The following is an 18,172-nucleotide window of genomic DNA, read 5'->3' on the forward strand; positions in this document are numbered from 1 at the left end:
GTTAACCCTGTGGATCCAGGCTGCTACAGAAAAGCCGCAGAAGAAAGCTGTGCCTGTGTTTCCCTTGCCTGTACTGTACAGTCAATACTTGTATATCATTATGTACATGTGATACATGAACTCATTATATGGGCCTAGTGCTGGGGAAGGTGTTTACCAAAGATGTCAATTTTAGTTTAGGGCAAAAGGCAAAGAGGGATGTACCCTGGGCTCCCAGCAAGAGAGGGCCCCCTTGGGGATGGGTTTGGGCTAACTTAGTTATCATCAAGTCAGGCTTGTGGGAGTTAAAGCTGCACAATCGTTACACTCCGAAATCTTTTTACTTAATTGTGATTTGTTTAAGGCAATACCTAAAGTTGTATGGTATTTCTCTATGGGTACAAATAAAGCTTATTTTCTCCTGTTCTGTCATGTCTTTGCTATGCTTGACTGTGCCCCTTGTGATTCTAAACTAGTGAACCCCAACCAGTGGCTCTTGAGCAACATGTTTCTCACCAACCCCATGGATGTTGCTCCCAGTGCCCTCAAAACAGGTGCTGATTTTTAAATTCCTGGCTTGGAGGCAGATTTTAAATACATAAAAACCAGCTGTACTGCCACACAGAGCCTCTTGTAATCTGCCAGTCCATATGGGGGGCAATGGTAAGAAGAACCCATTGAAATTCTTACCTCATTTTCGTTTACACTGTATCATACCGCCCAACATTTTGGAAATAGAAAGAGGAACAAAAAGATTGCTGCGTGGAGTGCCGTGAATTTCTGACCCCGCCCATTTTTGTGACCACACTCTCTAATTACCATATTCATTTCACAACATTTGGCAGGTTATGAAAGTTTGGACACATTTCTGTGGTTTTATGTGCAGTTTTGGTAATGAAGGTTGAAGTGCTCTTTAAGCTGCAAGTCACAGTTTCCCCTAGTGACCTGCTTATCTTAAATTGTTACAATTGTTTCTTTGCTTATCCTAAATAGTTACAAAAGTATCTAAGTGCGCCCTGCCATGTATTTTGCCTCTCTGACAAATGCCAATTTAGTTTTAGAAACTTTTTATCTTTTCTTGGCTGTTCAGTGCAGGAGATCAAAGTCTGGACATTTCAGTAAAAATCCGGGACTGCGGGTTGAGCTGTCAAAATCAGTTGGAAGGTAGGCGGTATGTGTGCAAAACACAGGATTTTCACAAGGGTTTGGAGATAGGGAATCTTTTAAAAGATTTACTGTATATGTTGGGACCTGTAGGTTCTAGTGTGGGCCAGGCTGATCCCAAGTGGTTTTGTTGGCTGTTGCTTTGATGTTGGTAAATTGTGCATGTATAGAGAGAGAGGCAGCAGATTTTGCCTTGGGACAGCTACCTATGAATAATTAATGGGAATATGCAGACTCTACATCTTAATTCACGCCTCATCACCAGGTTAAAATCTGTATAATTCTCTTCTTGGGGAATATAGGAATCAGTTGCTGTCACACAGGTAGCATTGATATGAGCCTACACTTAATGGTACCTCCGTGCTGTTTGCACTAGTTAGTGAAGCAAAGATGAAATGATGATGATGGGCAACATTAACCGTCTGCCTGCAATGGGACTTTTGTGGTAATATTTATTACAATCGTGCTAAACTAATGTGGATTGCCGCAAGATCATACTCTTCAGTTAATATGAGTTAGGGATCAGTGTCTTTTATTTGAAACGTGTCTCTTTCCAGCTGTGGTTGGACTACAACTCCGAGCACAACCTGTCAGCCGGAGGTTTAAAAGAATGCAAAGCCAAAACCCTGCTGTCCAGATATTATCCAATGTAAAATGCTGACAATGCTAACAATGTACATGGCACACAGTTCCACATTTAAACACATGGCTGTCCCAGTACCACCCCAGCAACTGTAAGGCCACAGCTTGCCCATCCTTGGGAGCCATTCCATCATTACAGACAGATGTTGGTTGGCTTGTATTTGCAATATTCTTGCTCTCAGTATAATGGTACTTCTATGAATATTTTACACATGCAAAATGATGAATTACTGCTCCACAGATGGGACCCAGGTTATTTCATTCTTGTCACAGTATAATGTTTCTAACATTCTACCTAGTGTCAGTGTTCAATACGTCATCAGGAAAAAGTCTTATTCCCGAAGGCTAAGGGGGCCCTACAATGATTTCACTGTAAGTTACCCTACTGGCTGATATACAATCTAAAGGTGTAAGTGATAATGCACTAAATCAGTGCTTTCCAACTTCTGTGGTACAGAGGGTCGAAATTTTTCCGGCCTTCACAGTAGAGCAGGGCCGGAACTAGGGGTAGGCAGAGTAGGCACATGACTAGGACGCAAAGCTGGGGGGCGCTAGGCACGTACCTGCTCTGACGCCTACCCCATTGTTCGGTCCCGTCTCTCCCCGACTGGCACGCATATATTTTTGGAATTGCACTTCTGCGCATGTGCGCACAAAGTTTTGCGCATGCGCACTCAGCCAGCGCCTTACCCGGCCAGGTTGCCTAGGGCACCTCTGTATTAGAGATAATGGAAGCCAGTGTTTACCACTCCCTGTTTTTAAACCACACCCACTTTAAACCACACCCATGTTACCACAAGATCATGTCCACTTTAATGATGGTAGCACACCAAAAACCAAATGGTTGATGCTCACTGCATTCATATGTGAAAAAAGTTGTCAAGTTAAGACATACTCTTAAATCTATATGCCTCCTCTTCCCCTTGGATAACACAGCACCCCAGCACAAATGCTAACAAACCCCCACAACAAATACCAAGCTTATGTTCCACAGGCAGAGCAGGGCCCCTTCCATCAGAGCAGGGCACACACAGGCAGAGCAGGGCACACACAGGCAGAGCAGGGCACACACAGGCAGAGCAGGGCACACGCAGTCAGAGCATGGCACACGCAGGGCACACGCAGGCAGAGCATGGCACACGTAGGGCACACACAGGCAGAGCATGGCACACGCAGGCAGAGAATGGCACACGCAGGCAGAGCATGGCACATGCAGGCAGAGCAGGGCACACGCAGGCAGAGCAGGGCGCAGAGTATGGCACAAGCAGGGCACACGCAGGCAGAGCAGGGCACACACAGTCAGAGCATGGCACACGCAGGGCACACGCAGGCAGAGCATGGCACACGTAGGGCACACACAGGCAGAGCATGGCACATGCAGGCAGAGAATGGCACACGCAGGCAGAGCATGGCACACAGGCAGAGCAGGGCACACACAGGCAGAGCAGGGCACACACAGGCAGAGCATGGCACACACAGGCAGATCAGGGCACACAGGCAGAGCAGGACAAACGCAGGCAGAGCAGGGCACACACAGGCAAAGCAATGTCACACACAGGCAGAGCAGGGCACACATAGGGAGCATATGGTAGGTAGAACAGAGCAGGAGACAGGGAAACCTACCAGGACCAGTCTAATATGTACTACATACAGTGATACAGTGATGGTGCCCCATTAGCATTTTGTATAAAGTGTGAACAGGTGAATAAAATGGACAGTTTCAGTCTGGGTCTCAGATGTGAACAGTACAGGGGCTTTAGAATATAAACAATAGAGGTGTCACAAGTGTGAACAATGCATGGGGATCACAGGTATGAACAATACAGGGGATTACAGTGTGAATTTGAGGTTTAACAATGCAGGGGCCAGTTAATCTCTGTAGTGATACCATTTAAAGCTTTCTCATGGTAAACAGACACAGGGGGGGGGGGTCTTGGGCAGCCAGTTGGACAGCCCTGCACTAAATGATACAAGGCTACAAATGGGTGCTGCCATACTGTGGTGTCTAAGAGTAAAGGCCTACAAAACATTTGTTTAGTATTCATTATGACTATTTAAACCCCACCAACCACCTTGGCTGTTCTGTAAACGAATCATACATTATTACGTAGCCCAATTGGCCCCTTTTATTTGCTTTGCCTGGTGAAGCTTGGAATCATGTTATTCTGTATTTGTATTGTCAAGTCTCAGTGTTGTAACTGATGTGCTCCTGCCCCCTCTTTTCCTCTCCTGATCTATCGCCCCCTCCAGCCCTGTGACACTATCACTGAGCCTGTGCTCCCTCCCCTTCCTTCCCCAGCACAGACACAGGCCGGGCTCCAAAGCCTCTGTTTCTCTTGCTTTGTCAGGAGGCCACTCACTGAATTGCCCATGTACTCCCTGCACATATACTGTATACTAAATTATTGTGTGTGTCTTAAACCTGATTCAATACTGAACGCACAATTTGTGTGGAGAAGTTAGTGCAACAGCACCCGCAGGTTTAAAGTAAATGAAAACTGTGGAGAGTGAACTTTTTCCTCATATTGTCCTCCGTCTGCAGCAAACTATGGGGCTGCTTCCCTTAGGAAAGCATAAAGCAGTTGATGGGGGCCTAGTGAATCTTGGTATTCTTGCTATAAGCTAAAGGGAAGTTTTAGTCCTGAAATATGGCAGCTGCTTCCTCACACCCAGGGCTGTTTCATTCAACGGCTTCTCACTGATTATTGTGACATATTTCCATAGTGCCTTTAGCTAGAGGTGAATGCCATTGGAGACCTATGGGTGACCAGAATTTGCTTGTCAAGAATTTCCTAGTAGCCTCAGAGCTGATAAACGAGGATTTAGAAGCTTTCTCTCTTCCATTAATGCCTGCATGTCCAGTTTACTGTATATAGCTATAGCCAACCCAATATCTATATGTATTTTTTCTTGCTCAGTAGTTAGACCTGGTATGTTTCTGTACTGTAGCTCCCAGAAACACTGTTAGGGCCACAGATTGCCCTTCCCTGAATCATAGCCTTGAATCAGGAGCCTTAACCCCATAAGTGCCATGACCTTGTTGGGGAATTCCCTATCTGCTGCTCAATGATTAATTGATTCTGAAATAATTTATGTTTGTGTGCAAGGAATCCTCACCAACACGGTTGTATGTGTCTGAGAGTGTGTGTGTCTGTGTATGAGGGTGTGTGTGTGTGTAGGAGGGTGTGTATGTGTGTGTGAGAGAGTGTGTGTGTTAGAGAGTGTGTGTGTGAGAGGGGGTGTGTGTGTCTGTGTAAGTGTGTGTGTAGGAGAGTGTGTATGTGAGAAAGAGTGTGTGTAAGTGAGGGTGTGTGTGAGGGTCTGTGTGAGAGTGTCTGGGTGAGAGGGTGGGTGTGTGTGTGAGTGTGTGTGTGTGTGAGAGAGTGTGTGTGTGTCTGTGTGTGAGGGTCTGTGTGAGAGTGTGTAAGAGTGTCTGTGCGAGAGGGGGTGTGTGTGTCTGTGTAAGTGTGTGTGTAGGAGAGTGTGTATGTGTGAGAGAGTGTGTGTAAGTGAGGGTGTGTGTGTGTAGGAGGGTGTGTGTGAGGGTCTGTGTGAGAGTGTGTTAGTGTGTCTGGGTGAGAGGGTGGGTGTGTGTGTCTGTGTGTGTAGGAGAGTGTATATGTGTCTGAGGGTGTGTGTGAGAGAGTGTGTGTAAGTGAGGGTGTGTGAAAGAGAGCGTGTGTGAGTGAGTGTGTGTGAAAGAGAGTGATCAGTGTCCATCACGCCATCTGTTCGGTATTATGCTCCCAGTTGCCAGGCTACCTGCTCTATGCTGTCACTCTTGAGTGCTTAGCTGTACGTTAGCAGCATTATCCCAGACGTAGTGTGGGGGCTGTAGGGGTGGGGAGGAACTGTAGTCACGATTAAGCCATCTGCAAGTATGGGGGAGGGAATGAAAAAGGTGGTGATGTTGAAAGGGGGGGATAGGGAAAGAGTGAAGAGCAATCACCAGAGAGGAGCGTCACCTTTATCAGACTGATATCTCCATCTACTGGTATAAACAATGAATGTCACTGCTGTCCATTTGTGGAGAATATCTGTGAGACAAGGGCAGGCGTGCAACCTGTGTGTGGCCCCTTAACTGCCATTAGTTTCTGCTTCTGTCTCACCCACTTTGCACCCTACAAATGTGACCTACACAGGTGCAAAGAGGAAGGAAGGAGTACTAGTCAGGCGCGCCAAGGGCGCGCGTGCGTAATCGTGCGCAACCGAGGGCGCGCGTGCGTGATCGCGCGCAACCGAGGACGCTCGTGCGTAATCGTGCGCAACCGAGGACGAGCGTGCGTAATCGTGCGCAACCAAAGACGCGCGTGCGTAATCGTGCGCGGTCGTGTGCAAAGAACTTTGACCAGAGAGAGCGCCCGCTCTTCTCACTGAGGTAACAGTTGCCGGACTAGGGGTTGGCTGCTGCTTTTGCCTGCCCCTGTTGTGGGACTGTGCACAGGGATCGTTATCCCATTGTCATTCAATTCCTCTGTACAGGGATCTGCTGCCCAAGCCACTGACCTGTTTTGCCTTTCCTCACCTATGAGGCTATTGCATTTTTTCTCTTTCATTTAGGGTTAGTAAGTGGGTTTCAATGCAGGCCCGGACTGGCAATCTGTGGGTTCTGGCAAATGCCAGAGGGGCTGCTGTATGGTTCCATAGAAAGTTACCATATAGTGGGCTGGTAGGGGGCTGTTTGGGCCTCTGTGTATGGCAGGGCCTAATTTGACTCCCAGTCCAGGCCTGTTTCAATGTATCTGTATGGTACATGGTACAGGATTCGATTTTGTTAGCGATCAATCCCAAAGAGCAGGGTCACATCCAGCCCTTTAAAGGGGCACTGACACCAAATAATGAAAAGGTGTTGCTTGAATTTACATATAATATACTGTTAGCTACTATTTAGCAGTTCAAGTTCCATTAGGCTGCTTGAAACAGATTGGCTTTTAACACTGAAGTGGAGTGACACACAGGAAGATTTAGGAGATTTAGTTGCCTGCCAACTAATAGCCTCTTCTACTGGCGACTAATCTACCTGAAAACCCTTCTTTCCACCTAGAATCAAAATCGCTAGGGGATGGCACTCGGAGAGCTTCGTTTTCTGAAGTTGTCTGACAAGGAAACTTCGGGCCACTTAGGAAGCAAAGCGATCCGAGTGCCACCCCGCTGGCGATTTCGATTCTAGCTGACAGGAGGGTTTTTCTGGGAGATTAGTTACCAGAAGAAGAGGCGATTAGTCGCCAGACAACTAAATCTCAACAATTCTTCCCATATGTCTCTGCCCTAAATGTGATCTAATGTAAGGCTAAACAGCCAATATCTGCCCCAAATATTTCCAGGAATCTAGCAGGCAGATTACAAAATCCCTCTGCACGACTGGATTGATTCAGTCCCCTCCCAAATGGGCTCCCGAGACTCCGATTATGTTCAGGTCACTGGTCTGAGGGCCAACCAATCAGATCATTCAGATTTGGTACAGTGTATTAGTGAGCAATTAGGAAAAGATCACTTGGTGACCTTGGTACACAAGCAAATGCTACAGAGTATGCCCAGCTTTAGGAACAGGACTGTAATCAAACTGCAAAAAAGTCTACATGATAAATGACCCCCTTAGAATGGCACTTTTTAGACTGGTATAAACAATACCCAAGAGGCTGCAAAGACTGCAGCAAGCAGTGATATTCAGGATGAAGATTGGATGGATTTTAGTAGCTATGCATCTGGATTAAATTCTGCAGAATGGCCCATTCATTACATTTTCAGTGTAAAACGGGTTTCAGAATATGAGTACAGTGAATGACTAGGTACAGGCTGCTTGTGGTTAAATTAAAAAGCTCCCAATATGCTTTAGATGTTGTGCCCTTGGGAAATTAAAGATAAGCAATTTTATAAAAGACTGGCTGTCTAGTTTCTAGATAAAAATGTATTAATGTGGCCCAGACAAAGGTCTCTTTAATTCAGCATTTCAGATTCTAATCCTTTGTTACACTGGAGCTAATTTGAAGTTAGTTATCTAGCAAATTAACAATGTGTGAAGTTTAACGCTCAGAAATCTTTGCTATTATGTTACAAATAATCGACTGTACTTGGCAATTCCAATAATAAAGATGTTTCAGGAAAATGCAGTTGGACATAAACAGAAGATTGTGGGTATTTTGTTTGTTTGGGATGCAGTGTTCTTTCTGTAACCCATGAAGTCACATTCGTAAAGCAGTAACACAAAACCCAAGGAGAGTGAGTTTATGCTTCTGGACATTTGGACACTTGGAAAAGTAGTTCTGCCTTTGTTTAGGCAGGAAAGTTTCAGAAGGAGTAGAAGTGGGGTTGTTCAAAGGGTGCATAACTGGGCATAACTTGCCAGGGCTGAAATCTAATGTCTTCAAATGTTGGGAGGTATTGATACATAATGCCCTCAACTGTTACAGCAGCTTTCAGCACACAAACACTAACACTAGCTTTTAACTTATTTTATTGTAATAGTAAAATAAAAGAGGGTATCATAAACCTAGTGGGATTTTTGACATTGTGTTTGAGAAACTAATGTATCAATATCTGGTTCAATGGAAGTAGTTGCAGTTCTCAGTGCATTCTTAAGGTGCTCATCAGATAATTTTTGTTTTAATTTTACTCTTAAGGCAGCTTTACAGCTTTACCAAGGGTCGAATTTCGAAGTAATGGGAGTTTTTTTTTTTTGAACCAATCATAACTTCGGGTAAATAGGCTGCATTCAAATCGTTCGAATCTAAGTTTTAGCGCATTCAAGCAAATTCGAATCAAAGTATTTGCCCCAAAAAATTTTTTTAAAGTCCACCAAATGACTCCGAATAGGTTCTAGGAAGTCCCCCATAGGCTAAAACAGCAATTCTGCAGGTTTAAGATGCTTGGGACCTGGACTTTCTGTACTCCAGATTACCAGTCTTTACGTCTACTAAAAAATAATAATGTTTTCTTGCCAACATTTTATGCCGCTTAGTTACCATCAAGGACAAGGTACAGGAAGGGGATCCGTTATCCGGAAACCCATTATCCAGAAAGTTCTGAATTACAGAATGGCCATCTCCCATAGACTCCATCATTAAATAATCGAAATTTTTAAGAATGATTTGATTTTTCTCTGTAATAATAAAACAGTACCTTGTACTTGATCCCAAATAAGATATAATGAATCCTTATTGAAGGCAAAAAAACAATCTATTGGGTTTATTTAATGATTACATGATTTTCTAGTAGACTTAAAGTAAGGAGATCCAAATTATAGAAAGATCCATTAACCCGGAAAACCTCTGGTTCTGGATAAGAGGTCCCGTACCTGTACTGTGTTATAATTACAGAGAAGACTAAAACATGAGAATAGTTTGCTTAAATAGGGAAATGGCATTCTGGTATTTTAAAACCAAATCCATTTGGAAAATGTATTTTCCAGATAATTGATCCCACACCTGTTGTAAGAATTTTTTCATTGTATGTAATGTACAGTGGAAGGTGTTTCAGATCTTTTTGGCTTTGGTTCTTCAGTTTGGCCTTTAAAGGAGAACTAAAGCCTAACCAAAGTAGCAGGTTAGAAATGTTGCACATTGTGTTTTGGGCTTCTGTACCAGGCCAAAGTAACCACAACCCTTTAGCAGTAAAGATCAGTGACTCCAAAGATGCCCTAGTAGCTCCCCATTTTCTTTTCTGTTGATTCATTGCACATGCTCTGTGCTGCTGTGATTTACTGAGCTGAGGGACTGACTTAGCTGATTAGTAATTAATACAGATAATTACTACATGGCAGCACATAAACCAATGCAATTAGCATCAGAATGTAATAATCAGCCCTGTAGCATCAGTTTATATTACAGGCCAACCTCATTTTCTGCTTGATAATTTGTGACAACCCCTAAGCTTAGCTTCTCAACAGCTGCTCAGAGCCCACTGAGCATGTGAGTGTCACAGACACTTTCCAAGATGGTGACCCCTTGTGACAAGTTTGAAATCCTGGATCATTGCTGCTATTGAGACATTAGGCTGGTGCAATAAGTTTAGTATGTAAAATATGTCATTTTTAGCCATAGGTAATTTTACATTTTGGTTGTATCCTCCTACAAATGTAGTCTGTAGTCTCCACAGAGTAATGTCACCGCCAGGACCATCCATCTTCCAAGATCAGCATAAACTTCACGCAGGAGAACCACATCAAGTCCAATATTATTTTACTTTTTCATGCACAACATGTTTCGGATATTCATATTTGATGAAGGATATGTATATCCAAAACATGTTGTGCATTTTTAGCCATATTCATTTTCAGGGTTTCATTCTCCTTTAAATGCAGTTGTTTGCTGCTGTTTACTAATCTGTCAGAAGAACTGTAGCTATAATATCATGTACATATGTCTAGTCAAGGTATCAGGAAGCGGAATATAGCATGAACACAATAATTACAGTTAGCGTTTCTTTTCTTGTGTACAGGAGCAGAATGCAATTGGGATGTCAAGGCCATCTGGACCCATGCAGCAGTCTGCTGCCACCCCTGGGGGTCCAGGATTTATGCCCAACCAGCCACAAGCTGCCATGATGAAGCAGATGCTTATAGAGCAAAGAGCCCAGCTCATAGAGCAACAGAAGCAGCAGTTTCTCAGGGAGCAGAGACAACAGCAAATACTGGCTGAGCAGGTACGATAATAATGACATATGGCACCATGCAGCATATGGCATTATATACAAGTCAGGAAACATTATGGATCATCAATATGTATTTGCTAAATAATGCCATGTTTTCTGCCTAGCAATATACATGGGCATTTGGGGCCATTTATTATGGATTAAATAAATTCTACCTTCAGTAAAAATGTGAATAAATCAGAATAAATAAGACTGTAAAAATGATTTGCCTGGAGTTTTGCAGATTTCTGGCAATGTGAGTTGTTTGTGTAATGCAGAATAGGCATTTAGCTAAAGTGAACTGTTTGCTGCTGCTCAATAACACAAGAATTATTCTGCTATGTTTAATGTAGCATCTTATTTAGCAGCTAACAGAAAATCAGTAATAAAATAACCCACCGCATTGATTATCGAAAGGGTAACAGGTTCTGCCTATGATTCTAGGCGATTTTCTTCATGATTCACAAGAGTGTTGGCCTTCTGTTAGCTTTACATATTTGTAAAACAAAACCTATTCTGATCAACCTATAGTATGTTGTTTTTACCCAACTGGGATGGAGTTTTAGTCCAATTTCCAAAGGTAAATATATTGTTTAAATATACTCACCTGCACGGCTTACATTCACAAGCTCAATAGCCAAAGTAGGCTGAAGCTGGGAAGCAATACATGGGCTGTGTGCGCACCTGGGAACAAAGAGCTTGCAGTGTGCTGGGGAGAACCTTAGGGAAAATCGACATGGTTTTCCAGTCTATTCAAGTAGAAAAAGAAAATGCAATGCTAGGAAAAAATGTCAGATCTTAAGCTGCAGCTCCCTCTAGCAGCCTCTTGACTTAATAACACGTCCCAGGAAGTTGGCTCCTCAGCAGAAGGCTATTTTATTAGTAAACAATTCGATTAAATGGAAGTGGACCTGTCACCTACACATAAAAAGCTGTATAATAAAAGTAATTTGCAAATTAAACATGAAACCCAAATTGTTTTTTTCAGTAAAGCATCAATACCTGTTATAAAGGTGTTTAAATATCTGAGCTGTCAATCAAATATTACCTGCCCCGTTGCTATGCCTGAGGCATAGAGGTGGAGCAATCAATTACTTTCACTTTCTATTCAGCACTTCCTAGATGTCACTGTTCTCTACACATTCGCCCTCCCTCCTAACACTCTATAATTTAGTTGGGTACTGTGCATGGGCATTAGGTCCCCCATTCTGGTGCATACATAACATTTTGGGGGTGATACGCGATTTGTCTTAATAGCAGTGTCCACAAAATGGCACTTGCCCTCTTTCTGTGATTGTGTAATTCCAAAACTGAAGGAAACAAAATTTAAATAATAAATGTAGTGTAAGAAAAAATTTAGCTCAACTAACATGATAGAAAGTAATTTGGAAGTATTTCTTAGGGCGACCGGTCCCCTTTAAACAAACCATCACATTATGTTTGTGGTTGGTTGCAGTTTTGCTAATGGAATTTCTGGTTTATATTTTTTTATTCTCCCTTCATTTACTGCTGTGGATAGGAATTGTCAGATGGTCCCTAACTGCTGAGCAGGAAAACAATCATACTTATGAACAGCAGGGGGAGCCCCCACCTTACTTCCCAGCCATGCAGAACTCAAGCAGCTTTGTTTATGACAACCCCAAAGCAGCCCAGACCACACTGAGCATGTGCACAGTCTTAGTCTTGCAAAGATGTTTAACACACAAGTTACAAGATGGTGACCCCCTGTAGCAAACTTTGAAAGCATAAATCATTTGTTTGATTAGGATTGTGGTGCAGTAAGTTCATGTTTATATTTAGTATACAAAATACAGCATTTCTAGATTTATTCTATTTTAGACTTTACATGCCCTTTAATTCATGTGTAAAAATGTAATGGTGTAAATTAACGTTTCAGTCCTACACAGATGACCCTTATTCTGTACCATAATAGCTAAGAACTAATACCTGAGAATTAATTATCCCCATTGTATTGGCCACCAGTCCCTCCTAAACCTCCCTGATTGTAAACATGAAAGTCCTTATTATGTCTGGGTCTCACATTTGGAGATCTGCAAATTGGTTGACTAAACTGTCATCTTGGTCCGAAGGACTAATTTGCAGCTTATATTGGCATGTCCATCTTACAGTATAAGTAATATCTAGTTTCCTATCTGTTTTACCACATTTAATGCTACTTTTTGACAAACTTTGTCTGTGCTTACACAGCAGCAGATGCAGCAGCCTCATATGAACAGACAGCATCTCCAGCAGCAGCAGCAGCAGCAACAACAACAGCGCAATCCATACACAGTGCAACAAGTCAATCAGTTCCAAGGTAAGAGCCAAGTGTCCCCTGTACTGCAGGTTCCTGTTCAAAGTGTTGGAAAACTGCTGACATGAGCCTCCTGAGGAGAGATACAGTGACCATGTTATTATAATGGACTTTTGGCTCAGTGCCCTAGGCCAGGAATGTACATTGTGGAGCCCTGCGTGTGTTGTCGAATTTCATAGGACTCAGGTAGTGTAGGTTCTGTAGTCTTTGTGCTTGAATATATCTGTGCACAGATAAGTAATCTTTGGACTGTCTTGTCATTAGAGAGAAAATCCCAAAAGTCTAGGATCACGCTTGTGTTCCCTTACAAAGTCCAGCAATTTCAGCTTCACCTAAGTGCTTCTTTCTCTGTTGCAATCAATAAACTCCCTTTCCATCTGGATTGAAAAAGTTAAAGTTTTGACTGTATATCATAAGCCTAAAGTGGCAAGCAATTTTCCTACCCTATTGATTTTTTTTTTCTACCAACACCTATTTTGCTTGTCAATGCATTTTGCACTTAGTGCTTAATGGGTATCCTTTTATTGAAACGTGTATGTTTGCTTTTCAACATGAGGTTATCCTTGGGGCATAGGTTGTTGGAAACAACATTAACATCTGAATGGCTATACATTTGCAAAAGAAGAAATGTTCATTTATTTTAAGTGTTCCTTAAAATTAGAAGAATCGATAACTTTTGCCCCAGGCCTAATATACAAAAAGAAACAGGAGATACAGAGTTCTGTCCGGGCCTCCCTGTAGAGGGAGAGGCCCTTAGAACTTGAGCCCACTATTTACTCTTCTCATCTTTTCATTCACCATCTCTCTCTTCTCTTCTGTTATAAGCACATTTTCTCTGCCTATTCCTCTCTCCTCTTCTGGCTTTTACTTCTCTTCCCTATTGATCTTCCTTGTTGTATTACTTCCTTCTATCCTTTTTTGTACCCAACTGTTCCTCATCTTACCTCTACCATTTGCCCCTTTAATCTAATTATCAATTCCTTTTCTCTTTTCATACATTTTTCTTCTGTCTTCCTATCCCATACTACATAGTAGGGATATAGTATAGTGATCACTATAGTAGGGATATAGTATAGTGATCACTACTAAACAGGTTTCTTATTCCCAGGAGATACAAATCCAATCTCCTGTTTGTACCCTAGACATAAATTGTTTTTCTGATGATAACCCTGCTCAGGAGCCACTGCTACTCAAGGAGGCTAAGGGAGAAGAGTCATGTGGCTTGGATATAGGTTAGGTGACAAAGATCCTTCTGTTGCCTTTTGGGCCAGTCCAGCTCTGTTTGATTCATGGCTGACTTATGTAACTGTGTGTTTAACAGGGGAGCCACCTCTTGGTTCTTAATTCACGTTAAACAGCTGCTTGTTCCAAATCTCTTTTGATACAAAGAGGAATATGGAATTGTAGTGTATATTTTCCTAAATTCTGACCATATGCACCGCAATGAGTGAGATGTTGGCTTTGTTCTAATCTCAATGGACTAGTATAATGTAAATACTGTTTGACTGTGATGGGTTACAATAGCAGGAATAAGTGGTGTTATTATTACAAAACAACATAAGAATGTTAAACTTGCTGCCTTTTGGAGGCTGTGAACCACAAGGTTTCAGCATTTTTTTCTGCCAGCTGGGGGTTGTAGTTGAATAAAGCATGTACACATTATTCCAGGAACATTACAGTAAGAGCGGTATGCTCTGTTTAATTATTACTGTGATCAGCTGCCTGAAAACTAGAGGGTGAAAAAGAATAAAAGATTGGTTCATCTCCATGACTGCGCCACATAAATTGCGGCAGTTGCTGATGTACCAGAGCAAGGCAGTATCATTGGGGACTTTAACCATATTTATCTGTGGCATCTCAGAGAAAAGCTCACATTTATACATATTTATAAGACCTCAGATATCTTTGTTATAAAAGCTAATAAAGAATGAATAGTTGAATATGTTTTTATTTCAATCTACAGGTGATATAGCAAGAAACCAAGCAGCTCTTCAGAATATCCGAACATCACGGATGATGGCCCAAAATGCAGGAATGATGCCCATGGTCCCATCCCAAAACCCAGGAGCTGTAGCCGCTTCTTCTCTACAACCTGAGATGGGCATGGCGCCTTACAGCAACACATCAAACAACCAACCAGCAATGTACAACATGAATACCGGGGTAAACCAAATGATGCAGCACCCAAACCAAAACAGCATAAATATGGGTCACAGTGCAATGCAAGGTCCAAGACAGCCTTCTTCTGGACAGCCATTGGGGCTTGTGGGGGGATTTGGACAAAACATTCTAGTTAATCCTGTTATGTCTCAACAACATCAGCAAATGAAAGGGCCTGTAGGCCAACCCATGAACAGGAGCCAGGCACCAAGACTTCAAAACATGATGACATCTCTACCACAAGGAGCACAAGGTTGGGCACAGCGTGGACTACAAGGGATGTCTGTAAGAACTAGTGGAGACATTGGGGCATATAACAATGGATCTATATATCCAATGCAGACTGGGCAGCCAAGGATGCCCAAACAACATTTCCAACAAGGGCACACTCAGAGTGTTGTAGACAGTTCTGGAACTGTGAGGGCTCTAAACCCAGCAATGGGAAGGCAAATGATGCAATCATTACCTGGACAACAACTAAACAACCAGCCCAGACAGATCATGCCTGGAATGAACTCTGTGGTTCCCAGTATGCCAAGTTTTAACCCATCGCCGTCACAGCAAATGCCAGGAGTTGGCTTTTCTCAAAACAACCAGGGACAAGTCTATGACAGGAACCCCAGTCAGGATATTGGGTACAGTTACACAGATGTTGGGGCTGGTTCCTTTCCAGGCATTGCAGACGGTGTGGACCTTGTGGACTCTATCATAAACAGAGCGCCCGGAGATGAGTGGATGCAAGAACTTGATGAGTTATTTGGGAATCCATAATGGGTGTACTTGGACAATAATTTAAAATATATATACACCGTGCTAAATGAATAAAGATGGTTCCCCATCTGTGTTTGCTCTGTATAGCTGAGCCAAACAGCAAGCAGTCACAGGTCACCTGGTAATGAATGGCAGCGCCGTGTACTATGGGAGAGACGCTACAAATAGAAAATAATTTGTATCTGTAGTCGGTAGCCTAAGATGGTACATGTAAAGGTGGTAAGAAGAGAGACAGATGTGAGTAGAAAAAGAGGCCCCCAGACATCCAATGGAGTAGGGCGATTCAGAAGGAAAGGCTTATGGGTAATAGGAATGCTTTGCCAGCATTATACTCAGAAACGTGGGCAGGAATCAGCTGCTATCAATGTGACATTTGTACTCAGAGCCTGTAAGGAAAGGATGGCGGGCCAGGGAGAGTTCTGGGATTGTTAGCGCAGCCCTTCTTGTCAGAGAACACTAAAGATAATTCCTGTTATTCAATGCAGACATTGTTGTTAATTAGCACCAACATAGCACCTCAACGGATCATTTCTTTAAAAATAATAAATCAAGTTAAAATGTGCTCATGTTTCCCCAATATTCGCGGAGGCTAGTTCTTCCAGATTTTGCTAAGACACAGCTGGATTCTGTGCTAAAAATAAAGAAATGGCACCTGTTTTCCTCCAATACTGTCTAGAGAATGCGCATCCCAACTTTATTTTTACTATATCCCTTTTATTTCAACCTCCGGTAGATAATGTCTGTAGATACAATTATCAAGGGCATCTGTAGGAAAAAATACAAAAAAGGAAAAAAAAAATACACGGGTAATTTCCATAGAATGTACTTGTCCAATGCTGTCTGTATGTTTTCCTAAATGTAATGTCGCTTTCTCTGCCCCAACCAAATGAAGGCAGGATTCAGTGCCAAAACCGCTGGCATCATATTCTGGGTTTTATATGTGTGATTTTTTAACAAAAAAAAAAGAAAGAAAAAATATAATTTGTGACTGGGATTGATTTTATTTGTTTTTGACCCATTTTGTTTTTTAAATGTAATTAGAATTTGTAATGCATTAACATGGCTGCTTTCAAGATTACACAGCTTCTGGTCTTCATAATGTTTAATATATTTATTTCTTAGTTATGTGTTGTGGGCTGGCATGTTTACACTCTGCTATGTAATGTTATGAATGTGATGCTCATCTCCCTGTTATTTAATCCTGTAAGTATCCGATTCTTGTTTTCATCTACTCGGGTAACCCGACAGTGTTACGCAAGGGATTGTTATATGTAAGGTTAAGAGTACTTTGTGCCCGCATCTACGTGCCCTTTTTTTTAAGGGTCTCCTTTTCCTATTTTTTTTTTTATTGATCGATGCTTGAAGGAATGCAAGCTTGTAATTATTGTAAATTAAATATACAAAGCAATATGTATAATCTGGTGGTTGCCATGTTCTTGTATACTACTTTGAAATACTGGATCATTATTTTCCACGAAATATCATGTCCCAGACCTTCAGTTACAGTTCTTCAATGCTACACTGCATAGAAATGCCCATTAAACTGACCTTGTTAGCAATATATCATATCATTGGTGCATGTTTTCCAGTTCAGGCCATAGATTCTCCTTCAGTGAAAACCTCCTACATTGTCCTGTGTCCTTTGGGTGAAACACGAGATTGTGCCGGTCTGTAAAAAGCACGGAACCTTTGAATCAAAATTCAAATACACTGAAATTAGTGTGAATCATAGGACTTGAAGGTTAATGAATAGGGTTGTTACTTGCCTGGTATTTCCCTGGCCGGTGCCAGTATTACACACATTTACTGCCAATGTAATTGCTGGTACATCTGTAATGCCTAGTTGTTTCATTCCCGTCCTGCCCACTCCAATCCCCACCCCCATCTTGCTTTCTATCCATGCTGGCTGCTCCATCCTCTTCCCCATCCAAAGCAGTGGGGCTCATTTATCAACACTGGGCAGATTTGCCCATGGGCAGTGACCACAACCAGCTGCAGGTAAAACAATGAATTTGATTGGTTGCCATGGGTTACTGTTGATAAATGATCCCAACAGCTTTGGGGCAACCCTGGTCATTCCCAGATTCAAAATGATCTCAGTAAATGTTCTTCTCTTTTACCATCAAATAGGGAGGTTTATCTAAGAATGTATTAGATATTTGAATACAGTGATTGCATATTTCCTAGGTTCAAGCCCCCCTGACTTCCAACCATTTTTTCTGACTTGGTATCCCCCCCCCAAAGCCATAACAATGTTCTGAGTATAAAAAGTCATTACAGTCATCCTGCTATAGTTCCAGAGTATCCAACATAGTAAAAAACATAAATTCAACCAAATAATACTATAATAGGCTTTCAGCTGTTCCATTGTTTAGGGGTCCTCAAGGTAAACAGACCCCCTAATTTTGGGAATCCTTGATAATCTAATGATTGTGCTGAAAAAAGGAACCTGGATGGGAGGTTAACTTGACCCTGGTGAAACTCACCATTACCATCAATGTGCTAAATAATGGC

General features: G+C 42.3%; 1 protein-coding gene across 2 annotated transcripts in view; it reads left to right on the top strand.

Annotated features, from left to right (window-relative positions):
• Positions 1–17,905, top strand: part of LOC108699635 (mastermind-like protein 3) — a 224,784-nt gene extending 206,879 nt beyond the window's left edge. Inside the window, exons 3-5 of one of the 2 annotated variants that reach the window (XM_018231729.2) lie at positions 10,222–10,425; positions 12,622–12,730; positions 14,691–17,905. In XM_018231729.2, the coding sequence (XP_018087218.1) occupies positions 10,222–10,425; positions 12,622–12,730; positions 14,691–15,658 (1,281 nt within the window). In that variant the 3' untranslated portion in view covers positions 15,659–17,905. The remainder of the gene's footprint in view (positions 1–10,221; positions 10,426–12,621; positions 12,731–14,690) is intronic. The other variant, XM_041589817.1, reaches the window with a different exon arrangement.
• Positions 17,906–18,172: the final 267 nt, after the last annotated feature.

This window comes from Xenopus laevis, chromosome 1L, assembly GCF_017654675.1.
Source record: "Xenopus laevis strain J_2021 chromosome 1L, Xenopus_laevis_v10.1, whole genome shotgun sequence".
NCBI classification, from domain to species: domain Eukaryota; kingdom Metazoa; phylum Chordata; class Amphibia; order Anura; family Pipidae; genus Xenopus; species Xenopus laevis.